We start from the raw sequence: 11,659 nt of genomic DNA, 5'->3' as shown, positions 1-11,659 counted from the left end.
GCTTCACTAATTGTTGTTAACAGGTTCCCCAATAGTCCAATTATTACAGCAGCATTGTCAGGTCCCCGCCGCCATGTATCCATGACAAAGGTCCGATTGGGTTAATGAATGACCTGGGGCTGAAAAGTGAAAGTAGAGCGAGAGCCCGAGTCCTTTTATAAACATACACTTAACTTGTCATTTAATGGCACTTGCATTATTATGTCCACTCGGGACACAAGTTTCTCGTTGCGCCATTCTTATGGATAGATGATGACGACTCTTGAGATAAGTGAGGTTGGAGGGAAACCGTTTTAAAGCCCGGCTGCATTCCTTCGACCCCATGAGAGCCAACACTAATTGAAATTATACCGAATAATCAGCGGTGACATTTCTACTCTGTGGCACAGAATAACCAAGCAGGCGACTGTTGTGCTGAAATCGACGCACCACGGTGTTGTGTTAAATCCAAGCGTGAAAACGCATAATGTGGCGTCCAGAGATGACAAAAGACACCAGAAAGCTCACTTACACCAGGGCACTACGGGCAATTTTCATACCGATTAAATGCTTCAGCATATAACAACACACTTGTGGCCCGCAAGTTCTCGGTACATTTTACGCAATTAGTGGCTGACACACGCGCGTGCCATGCCCGTGCTTCAATAGTCCATTTTAATTATATATTTCGAATTGGCACTAAAGAGTTTAGTTCTCCGAGACTAACCATCCAGTCCTAACTATTGAAGAAAAACAAATATATTTTACAAATATGTTGTGCAATTAAATAAACGAAAATATTCTACTAATTGCAGCATATTTCAGTTTGAGCTAGAACACTACGTATAGCATTTAGTGACACCAAATGAAACGTATAGTCTATATTTATCTTAACGGAATGAAGAGAAGAGCTGTGTTGGTTCACTCTAGAAGTGAGTGGAATCGTTTGATGCGCACACGTTCGTGGTCACAAAGCATGCCAGAAGAAAAGATCAATGGAGCACTACTATAAACCGGCCTCTTTTCATGCATGCGCGCTCTCCCCTGACTGAATACAAATGCCCCTCCTTGAACACACGCATTGTGTACTGGATCAGGCTGGAAGACGTGGGCAACGTAAGAAAGGTTTTCTCAGTGTTGTCAAAACGCAGCATCCAAACTGACTTTCTGCCATCTGGAAATACTGAAGGAAGCCCACATCGCACATCTATAGAGTTACTTGGCTACAATGATCGCATTTACCTTACAGACACTGCTACAGCCAACATATAGAGCATCACATACATTGGTGTCTATATTTAGCCTTAATTTAACCCCATTTACTATATGTTCATAGGTTCTGTGTGTGAGCACAAGACGTGCAGTATATCAATACATTGGTTCAGCTGGTATGACTTTCCCAAGCCTTCACTCCTTTCAGGGAGAAGTGTGGAAAATCGGGAGGCGAAGGACCGAGGACAAGGGGCGGCCCGCGATTCTCCTCGGTGCCTCACCGCGCCGGGTATGAAGACAAAAACTGGCGACGCACAATAGTCTACAAATCCTTAAGTAACAACAATTTAGCAACATCTCTTGTGGTTTTATAGCAACATGTTTTAACGTTTAATGTTTTTAAAAAGAAGCACTTTTGCGTTTAAAACTGTTGTAATCACATTTTGCAGGTGTAAAACTTTGTACCACCAGAAAATCGAAATGTTGTGGGGACACGCTGGGAATTACTACGGTGCTGCCTTCGACCTGGGGCCGTGAAACTCACATATAAAAGATTGAATACAGGAGTCAATAGTGCCCACAGCATGCTCGCCAAGCAGAACCATTATATGATTACCCATTATGTTTATGATTTTTACGCTTCTGCTAGCTTTTTGCCCCACACGTTGTTTCTCGCGCTGGCACTTGCATGTAAATTTCGAAGGCTAAACTTAGTGGGCTGTGTATGTTTTGTTTTTAACTGACTTCAATATAATCCCAATAGCTTATAGATAAATAGACAGACAGGGTACGTTTTATCCCAAAGGGACACCGTTTGATGCATAACATTGTGGTGTCTGACTATTCCTCTGGCATATCAGTTTTTTATTAGTGCATTAAAATGAGCTGTAGAAGAAATATATTACGAAAAAAGGAGTTCAATTCCAAAACATTCAACAATTTACAATATATCCTTCAAACAGCACCGCATTATGTGTGGGGCATCTAAGCCTCTATTTGGTTTTGGCTGTCAAATGACGCAAGTGATACTCATTTGAGCGCCAGAGACAGGCGGGACTGTCTGCATTGAGATGTTAAGTGGGTGTCTCTATAAAAATCCACTCAGGATCAACTCCTTCATTCGTGCGCCAAAGAGGAAAAGAGAATAACTTCAAGGAAATCAGAAAAGGAATAACAGAATGGTGGCGACGACAGACTGTGTAGAAAAGTCCAAACCCATCGCTGGAAACAAGGTGTTTATAAGAACTTATTAAGAGAAACATGATTCAAAAACCGATAATTAAATACCACGAAATTATAGAAGTTTCTTGTCTGGAATATTCATTTTACCAGCTACTTTATTTCTTCATGTTACAGGTATCCAAACCACTCATGGAAAAGAAACGAAGAGCTCGCATAAACAAATGCTTGGACCAGTTAAAATCTCTCCTGGAGAGCTACTACAGCACTAGTGTGAGTGTACAGAATGTTAAACGCATACTGTACATATTTTGACCTCGTACCAGTTCTTGCAATTAATGTTTAACTTATGATACTACAACAAGAACATGGCTGTAATGAAATCTTTCTATTTTTTTCAGATTCGAAAGCGCAAACTGGAAAAGGCCGACATCCTGGAGCTTACTGTGAAACATCTAAGGAACCTCCAAAAGATCCACAGCTGTAAGTTCTAACCTCATGTTGACAGACCAAGTCATCAGATATTCTAATAATCTAATGTAAGGTTATTTATGGCTAATCCAGGCTTTACACACATCGTTGTATATGTTGTCTACCGTTGGATGTCTTTGCTTTACTTTCAGGCACAGCCGCTGCTTCAGAGTTCTCTGACTATCAAAGTGGGTTCAGATGCTGCCTGGCAAACGTCAACCAGTATCTGCTGATGGCAGACAACTTAAACGGGAGCGACCGCTGGATGTTATCGCAGCTCTCCAGTAAACTCTGCCGCTCCCGTGGACGAGAGGAAGCCTTCAGCACCATGGACAGCGCTCCGGACCGAGCGGACGCGCAGGAGGAAGTGCGCAGGATTCTTCCACCCGCAGCTGGACCAGAGCAAAGAAAAACGGCTAAATCTAAAACTTTGAAAGAGCAGAGCGCCAGCACGTCTTCCCTTTTACCGAATGGAGACGCTGGAGCCAAACAGGCGGTTCCTGCCGCGGCTCCCAAACTAAATACTCCCGAACAAAGTTCCATGAACAAGAAGATTCACGCCGCCAGTCACAGGAATGAAGTTGCAAACACTCAGCACAATGTGTGGCGGCCTTGGTGAAGCTGGTGATGTGTCCGATTGCATGGTCAGAATTGCACTGTATAGTTTACCACAATGCTATTATAGGTTATAAAATGTATATATATATATTTTTTAATGTGCTTAATAAAATAAACGACGGAAATAATGTGTTGTCTTGTTTGTTGAGGTATAGAAATGTGCATTCCACGTAGAAAAGGGCTCGTTTACATAACATGAGGCCGATTTAGCTGATCTCGTGAACATGTGAAATTGTCGATGTCTTATAGGTATAGTAAAAAAGACTGTGGGTACCTGTAATATGTAAGGTAAGAAACAAAAAGAATTAAGTCGTGGAACTGAAATAAAACGATAGAACTGGCTTTGGAGCCTCAAACAACAATAAGTGCATTTTTCCTTTTTGCTATGGTGAAAGTATATGTGGGTACGGAATTAAAATTAAATCTTACATTTATAAATTTGTGTTTGAACGTTTTATAAACCTGTATGAACACATGAGTTTGTGTTATCTTTTGAAACTTTATTTGTCACATTTTGCAATACAGAGAATGTATTCACAATAATGGCTAACACTTAATCATAGGCCTACACATTATATAATTAAGTAGAATGCTTAGTGTCCATCTCATAATGATTTAATGCATTAATGAATGCGTAAAGTATCAAGTCAATCTCTGCTATGATACTTCACACGTCAATTCATGAATTTAAATCATACTTCATGCATGAATTGTTATGCAATCAAACTAGCTGGAATACAGTGAGATATAAATGAATTGCTCACCTTTGAAAGCAGAACAGTTTTATATTAAGCAATGTATCATTCAATTTTCCAGTTGTGGCACCAGTTAATGACATTTCATGTCGTCATCCACAGTTTCACAAAAAAAGTTAAATAAAAATGTCATAGTAGACAAAAAAAAAGAAAAATCCGTTTGAGGCTGATATGTTGGTTGTTGTGCAGTTTAGCGTGTCAGATGCACTCAACAAAAATCACTGAGCATGTGCCAATTGCAACCCTGTATCACAAAAATTACGTTCCCCCAGACCTAAAATACAATTTGCAGTTACGTTTGACTGAAACGTATTTCTCTCCAAATTACGTTTAAGTGAAACGTATTTCTCTCCAGATTACGTTTGTATTTGACGTATTATAATTACAAATACGTCTCTGATCAACGTATCTTTGCCGTTTGTTATCTCTCTTTTCTACAATGCTGTTATGAATTGTAAAAAGCGTCCTCTAGCCTTATTTATTATTATGTTATATATGTTGTTTCGCCTGCGTATTCTGACAGCAATAAGTTTTGTAACGGATCATATGAATTGGCGTGAAGATTTACTGCTGGTTACTCTCCTTTATTTTCTTTTTTTAGGTGACAATACATTAATTAAAACTCGTACACTATCACCACCTCATCACCACCGAAACAGAGTTAGTCCCATACGGGTCAAATCAACTATTAAACTTGTTATAAAATGCGCATCTGTCCGTAATCTATACCATAAAGTTCGCATTTTAACCTAAAAAAAAGTGCGTTTCCTTTTAACCTTTCAAAATAAAAGTCCGATCTATCTGTTAAGCGGAAGTAGTATAAAACGTCTATATTTATTCAAACAATACAATATAAAAGGCATACATACATCAAAATCAATAAGGAAAATGCCAAACAGTCAAACAACTCAAAACAATAAACCCTTCATGGCGTTATTTACAGGCGTATTTATTTTTCATCAAACAAAAAGAGCAGGTACCCGGAAAAATCTAGGAAATAATTTGGGAATTCTAAATAAAACATGATTTACGCTTCAACTTCCACTGATATGCATGCAAACTAATACATCGTTTCACACACACACACACACACACACACACACACACACACACACACACACACACACACACACACACACTGAGAAAAGACATAGAGACACTATACGTACACACACACAGAGACACACACTCACACACACAGACACTCACACACACATACACACTCACACAGACAGACACTCACACACACAGACACACACACAGACACTCACACAGACGTCACACATACACACACAGGCAGAGACACACACACACACACACACATGCACACGCACACACATACTCTGCAGACTGACCCTTGACCTCCCAATTGTCTCTCAGATATAACCCTACTGCTTTATATTTAATATATTATATTTACCTAAATATAAGACTTTGAGGTTGTGGGGGGAATCCCCTCCAAAACTTTCACAAGAGAAAATTGTCACCGTGCCAATAACCCTTATACGATCCTTAAAACCAGTCTTTTAGTACATTTTTTATACTTTCAATCAACTTAAAGAGCTGGATTCTTTTCAAATTCAAAGAGGGGCCTCTGAATATGAATACCCAACAGTTTTGGACCGATAGCTCTGAGTTAAGGGCCCCAAAAACAGGTCCAAAGGGTCAAATTGGGTACACATGTCAGAGTTTAGCTTTCTTTTCCAGGTTGTAGCCACTCCTAAATGGGGTAGAATACAATTGAAATTGTTCATATAGTACAAACATTTAAGGAGTTGTTAACCTTTGAAGGAAGGAATTTTGTTTTTTCCGGGTTTTTAAACCCTTCCCAAGCAGGGATGCTAAGTGCTATATGTTGCCAGCCTACATGGTTGGGCCCCATTTGGGAGTGGCTACAACCTGCAAAAGAAAGCTAAGCTCTGACATGTTTAGAAGAAAAAAAAGTTAAAATCAGCCCAAGCTCACAACAGGGTCTCAGATTTGTTAAACCACACACCCTCTTCAAGTCCTGGATTTCAGACAGCCAATTAACTCTTGTGGGTGTTTGGGAGGAAATTTCACCCATCACCTCATTGTAGGCCCTGTCCTGAGTGTCTGTGTTCAATTTGGGATTTCAGGATGAATATTTAGGAGATTATGGCCATTTTGCACTTGTCAAAAATATGCAAATTTAAGAGAATAAGGCCCAATTTGACCCTTTGGACCTGATTTTGGGGCCCTTAACTCAGAGCTATCAGTCCAAACTGTAGGGTATTCATATTCAGATGCCCTTCTTTGAATTTGAAAAGAATCCAGATCTTTAAGTTGATTGAATGTATGAAAATTAACTAAAAGACTGGTTTTAGGATCGTATAAGGGTTATTGGCACGGTGACAATTTTCTCTTGTGAAAGTTTTGGAGGATTCCCCGACCTCAAAGTCTTATATTTAGGTAAATATAATATATTAAATATAAAGCAGTAGGGTTATATCTGAGAGACAATTGGGAGGTCAAGGTCAGTCTGCAGAGTATGCGTGTGTGTGTATTTGTGTGTGTGTGGGTGTGTGTGTGCGTGTGTGTGATTCTGCCTGTGTTTGTATGTATGTGAGTGTCTGTATGTGTGTGTCTGAGTGTGTGTCTGTGTGTGTCTGTCATTTTGTGTGTGTGTGAGTGTGTGTGTCTGTCTGTGTGTGTGTGTGTCTGTCTGTGTGTGTGTGTGTAAGAGTGTGCGTATGAGAGTGTGTGTCTGTGTGTGTGAGTATGTGTGTCTCTGCCTGTGTGTGTGTACGTATATGAGTGTCTATGTGTTTCTGTCAGTGTGTGTGTGTGTGTGTGTGAAATGATGTCTTAGTTTGCATGCATATCAGTGGAAGTTGAAGGGTAAATCATGTTTTATTTACAATTCCCAAATTATTTCCCAGATTTTTCCGGTACCTGCTCTTTTGTTTGATGAGAAGTAAACGCCTGTAAATAACGCCATGAAGGGTTTATTGTTTTGAGTTGTTTGACTGTTTAGCATTTTCCTTTTTGATTTTGATGTATGTATGCCTTTTATATTGTATTGTTTGAATAAAATAGACGTTTTATACTACTTCCGCTTAACAGATAAATCGGACTTTTATTTTGAAAGGTTAAAAGGAAGCGCACTTTTTTTTTAGGTTAAAATGCGAACTTTATGGTATAGATTACGGACAGATGCGCATTTTATAACAAGTTTAATAGTTGATTTGACCCGTATGGGACTAACTCTGTTAAGGTGGTGATGAGGTGGTGATAGTGTACGAGTTTTAATTAATGTATTGTCACCTAAAAAAAGAAAATAAAGGAGAGTCACCAGCAGTAAGTCTTCACGCCTTTACAACGCCTATTGCTGTCATAATACGCAGACGAAACAACAGATAAAATAATAATAAATAAGACTAGAGGACGCTTTTTACAATTCATAACAGCATTGTAGAAAAGAGAGATAGGCCTAACAAACGGCAAAGATACGTTGATCAGAGACATATTTGTAATTATAATACGTCAAATGCAAACGTAATTTGGAGAGAAATACGTTTCAGTCAAATGTAACTGCAAATTGCATTTTAGGTCTGGGGGAACGTAATTTTTGTGATACAGGGTTGGTCAATTGACCAATTAGAGGAAAATGGGCTACAGTTTATTCTAGAAACTAATCGTTTATATTATAAGAATACTGTTTAGCATATAGTTATATATTACGGCAATACTCAAGTAGGATTTATATTGTGGAGTTGACGTATACAACAGATCCAGAAGAGTGGGGGTTTGACTGTCAGTTCTTCCATTATTCTCTGGTTTCACACATAAGTACCGAAACAGTGGCGGGCAAATCAGATGCTTGTCGGACAGCACAGCAATGTTCTGCTCCAGGCTGCTAATTACACGCCATGCACCCGTACCTGTTTCATCGGACCATATATATATCGTTTTAATTGTTGCCAATGCCGTCCTGAATCGCAATTTAGAATATCTTTAGCCTCCAATAGTCCCAACCTCTGGGGCATGTACCTGCAGTGCCAAACCAAATGTACAAGTACACTTAAAGTCGTCCTCTGCATGCGATTATGCATGTGTACCTTCTAACGTGTGTTTGTTTGTTGTTGTTTTAGTCCAAAGACCCACATGGTAAATCAGTCTCTCATAGAAATCAAATGGATATTTCTGAATAAACCACAACTGACTTTTATGTTTTTGTAAAGTAGCCTATAGTGGTATTTGTTTGTATATATAGTGAAATAGTCTTTGAACGTCTTCTGTTTTTTAAAGTTATGATATAGTGAACATAGTCAACATGCATTCGGCATAGAGACAGTGTTGACTCATAATATCGCGAATGAACGTTTGGGCTGTAAGGCATATGCGCCAGACAGCACACCTGTCAGAAAGCTCTTTTAAAATGCCTCATAGTTTTCTTCCGCTGCTTTGGCAGAGATGTCATAAAGTGTCTCCCCATTCTTAAGGGAAAGGATGGCACCTACAGCGAGGAGAATCGGAGACACGCCCACAGCTCTTTCAGATGGTACATGCTGAAAAGACACTGCTGCCCACTGAAAGAGTGGTGCTCCTATGCAGTGGGCATAGTACCAAGGACAACAAAAAGTACACACTGCCTGGTTCAAGTATTTTTTTTGCCCGCAAAATAACAAGTAGCCGCAGAGCTCCAAGCAACGTATGGCAATTGTTTGTTATGCTCTTTGTTTGGTCTTACCGGCTCATAAACCCCGTCTCTAAATCGTCTTCATACTTTCACAAAGTCAAAGCTACTCTTTTGATGAGACCAAATAGAGGCCCGTGACACAAAGCAAGTTTGTTTTAGCCAAGAAAGGAAATGCCATGTGACTTCCAAACTGAATGCCCATGAACTTTTTCCAAGAATGTCTATGAACTCTTCTCAGTATTGTTTAAGTAAGCTAGTTTGGTTTGGCACTATAATGGCGACGCATATTAGAGCTGAGAACCGAAGGGAGGGAGAGAATAAGTGATTAGCATTAGACTGGGCTCAGTCGAGCGCTCTTAAGAGAGCAGACGTGGATGAAGTGCGCTGCCCCCCCCCCCCCTCTTCTGCTATGACAGGTTCTGCACAATTGTGGATGTGGAATATGATCTCATACAGTATATACTATTAGTTGATCACTCGTGCAATGGCAATTTGGAAAGTGTTGCATATCTTTCTTGACATAAAGCAAACACATTGCACGGTGGTCTGTGTATAAAATGCTGGTTGTTTGCTTGATTGTTTAGTTTTAAAAAAACGAAAATACAGAAATAATATGTTTTTTTCGTTTTCTGTTTGAAAGCAACAACGGAAAAAACTGAAAAGCATTAATGTTTCATAATTTTTTTGTGTCTGAATCCAAAAACTTAAATAGCAAGTCATTTTAGTTTTTTTGCAAATCCTTGTTTTGTTTTGGAGGTTGTTCTGCCGAGCTCTTGGTGCAGCGGTCAGTCTCTCCTCTGGCTTCCACCCGCCGACCAATGGCCAGTCAGAGAGGGCTACTCAGGACCTTGTTTCAATACGTTATTGTCTGTAAACTTGTGTCTTCCCAGTATATTGACTATGAGCTGGTTATGGTTGTGGTTGCTGTCGGCGTTCTGCGTTCAGGGTTCGGCGCTCGGCGCTCGACGTTCAGTGTTCGGCGTTCTGCGCTTGACGTTCGGCTCTCGGCGTTCAGCGTTGCCTGAAGGTTTCATTTTGAGCAACGGTTTGGCTGGTAGCCCAGTTTGGACTGGCACTCTGCACTGCGGTTGTCAGATATTGTCCAATTGATTCTGTGTCTGATGGGAGCTCCAGGATATGGCCAGAGGTCTTTTCATATTGCGTTTTCACATGTTCTACGATGGGAAGATCAGATCCCGACGTCTCATCTGAAGGCAACACTGTTGAGGACGTTTTGGAGGTCCCATCTCTAGCTGAGATTTCTGTGTCACTCTCCCACAACGTGTTGATTCTTTGAAAAAAATATGAGTGTGAGATAAATTGCTACTATTGGCGACTAAATCTGATTAATTTCCGTCGCCACGCATGTGGATAGTTTATGGGTCTGCATGGGTTTGTGAAATGTGCTTGGTTGTCTGAATGTTGGAGACAGGCACGTGCACAGATAGACCCCTTGTGGTGCTCAAGCACCAGCCCTTTTGCCCTGGATGAGAAAAGTGCCCTTTTTGCTGGAGCCCACTTTTTTCATTCATCAGTATTTAAGAATAAAAATGGCTCTCTGTCATCAAGTCCCCACAAATGTGTTTTAATATCCGACGGGGCATTTATTTGAGTTCTTGTGAGAATTTCGCCCCGACATGCTCCGCGCCGCTCACGAGCCCCCCCCCCGCCCCTCTTCCCCTCGCCGTGCCCCTCCTCCCTCCTCCTCCACCACTTCCTCCTCCGCGCAGTGCTCCTAGTGCCACCAAACGGGTGCACCTCCTTCTCCTCTGACGCGCAGCATCAGACACACAGGTCATGACGGTGTTTGTCCCCTGACGTTGTTTTGTGATAAATCAACCACAACATTAGCGCTGCTGAAAACATGACGTCACAACTGGTCCGACGTTTCCTAAAAGAATAAACAAACAAAAACTCACGAAATCCGTGATTTCAAAGTCTTGTCCAGCTGTTTACTGACGTTAGTTATGTTTAGAGAATAGAGAGAGGGAGAGAGAGGAGAGAGAGAGAGAGAGAGAGAGAGAGAGAGAGAAGAGAGAGAAGAGAGAGAGATAATTCTTATTCCGTTCTATTTAACAGGGGCTATAGTCTAGGATTTGCGAGGACTGAAAAAAAATTCAAAATGCCTCTCTTGTTCAGAGGGCCGGGCCAAATGTGGAGGCGGCCGTATCCGGCCCGCGGGCCTTAGTTTGAGGACCACTGCTCTTGGCTGTTGATGTCTATCAATATCGCTCACTTTGAAAATGACGTAAGAGGGCAATACGGATCCGTAGCAGACCAGCGAGGAGGGCAATACGTGGCTGGCATGACGCCCATTAACCAATCAGAATGCTTGTGCTGTTGTTGCTATATAATAATTCATTTTTATTCATAAAGAAAATGTAAGATAGCGGTCTGATGCTGCCCAGAGGAAACGCAGGTTGAGGACAGCATCATCAGTGTATTGCTGCTCATGCTTCAACTCTTTCAGAATTTGTTTTGGCATTGGGTGCCCTTTTTTTTGGTTTGAGCACCTGCCCCCCAAAATGTCTGTGCACATGCCTGTTGGAGAGCTTTGCTCATGTAAAATCTCAGTTCTGCTCTTGTTTTGATCAGGTGTTCATGCTCCAGATGCCAGGTGGGAAGCATGCAGGGACCGTCTTGCTTCAGGGTGATCACCAGAAGATGAGGCCAGTCAGTTTTCTTAAAAGTTTAAGATCTGTTATTGAAAAGGAGGCATTGTTGCTCATTAGGACCATGCAACATGTTAGTGTTTATGCTGTTACAGGAGGGTTGTTTTGGTGTA

The 11,659-nt window shown here is 40.9% G+C and overlaps 1 protein-coding gene across 1 annotated transcript; it reads left to right on the top strand.

The window, feature by feature from the left end:
• Positions 1 to 2,369: 2,369 nt before the first annotated feature.
• Positions 2,370 to 3,460, top strand: her3 (hairy-related 3). Its single transcript, XM_056422342.1, has 4 exons — positions 2,370 to 2,423; positions 2,548 to 2,643; positions 2,772 to 2,853; positions 2,994 to 3,460. The coding sequence occupies exons 1-4, from the start codon at positions 2,370 to 2,372 to the stop codon at positions 3,458 to 3,460; spliced, it is 699 nt and encodes a 232-aa protein (XP_056278317.1).
• The last annotated feature ends 8,199 nt before the right edge of the window (positions 3,461 to 11,659 follow it).

This window comes from Pseudoliparis swirei, chromosome 9 (assembly GCF_029220125.1).
Source record: "Pseudoliparis swirei isolate HS2019 ecotype Mariana Trench chromosome 9, NWPU_hadal_v1, whole genome shotgun sequence".
Lineage (NCBI taxonomy): Eukaryota > Metazoa > Chordata > Actinopteri > Perciformes > Liparidae > Pseudoliparis > Pseudoliparis swirei.
This window is presented reverse-complemented; position numbering and strand designations above follow the sequence as displayed.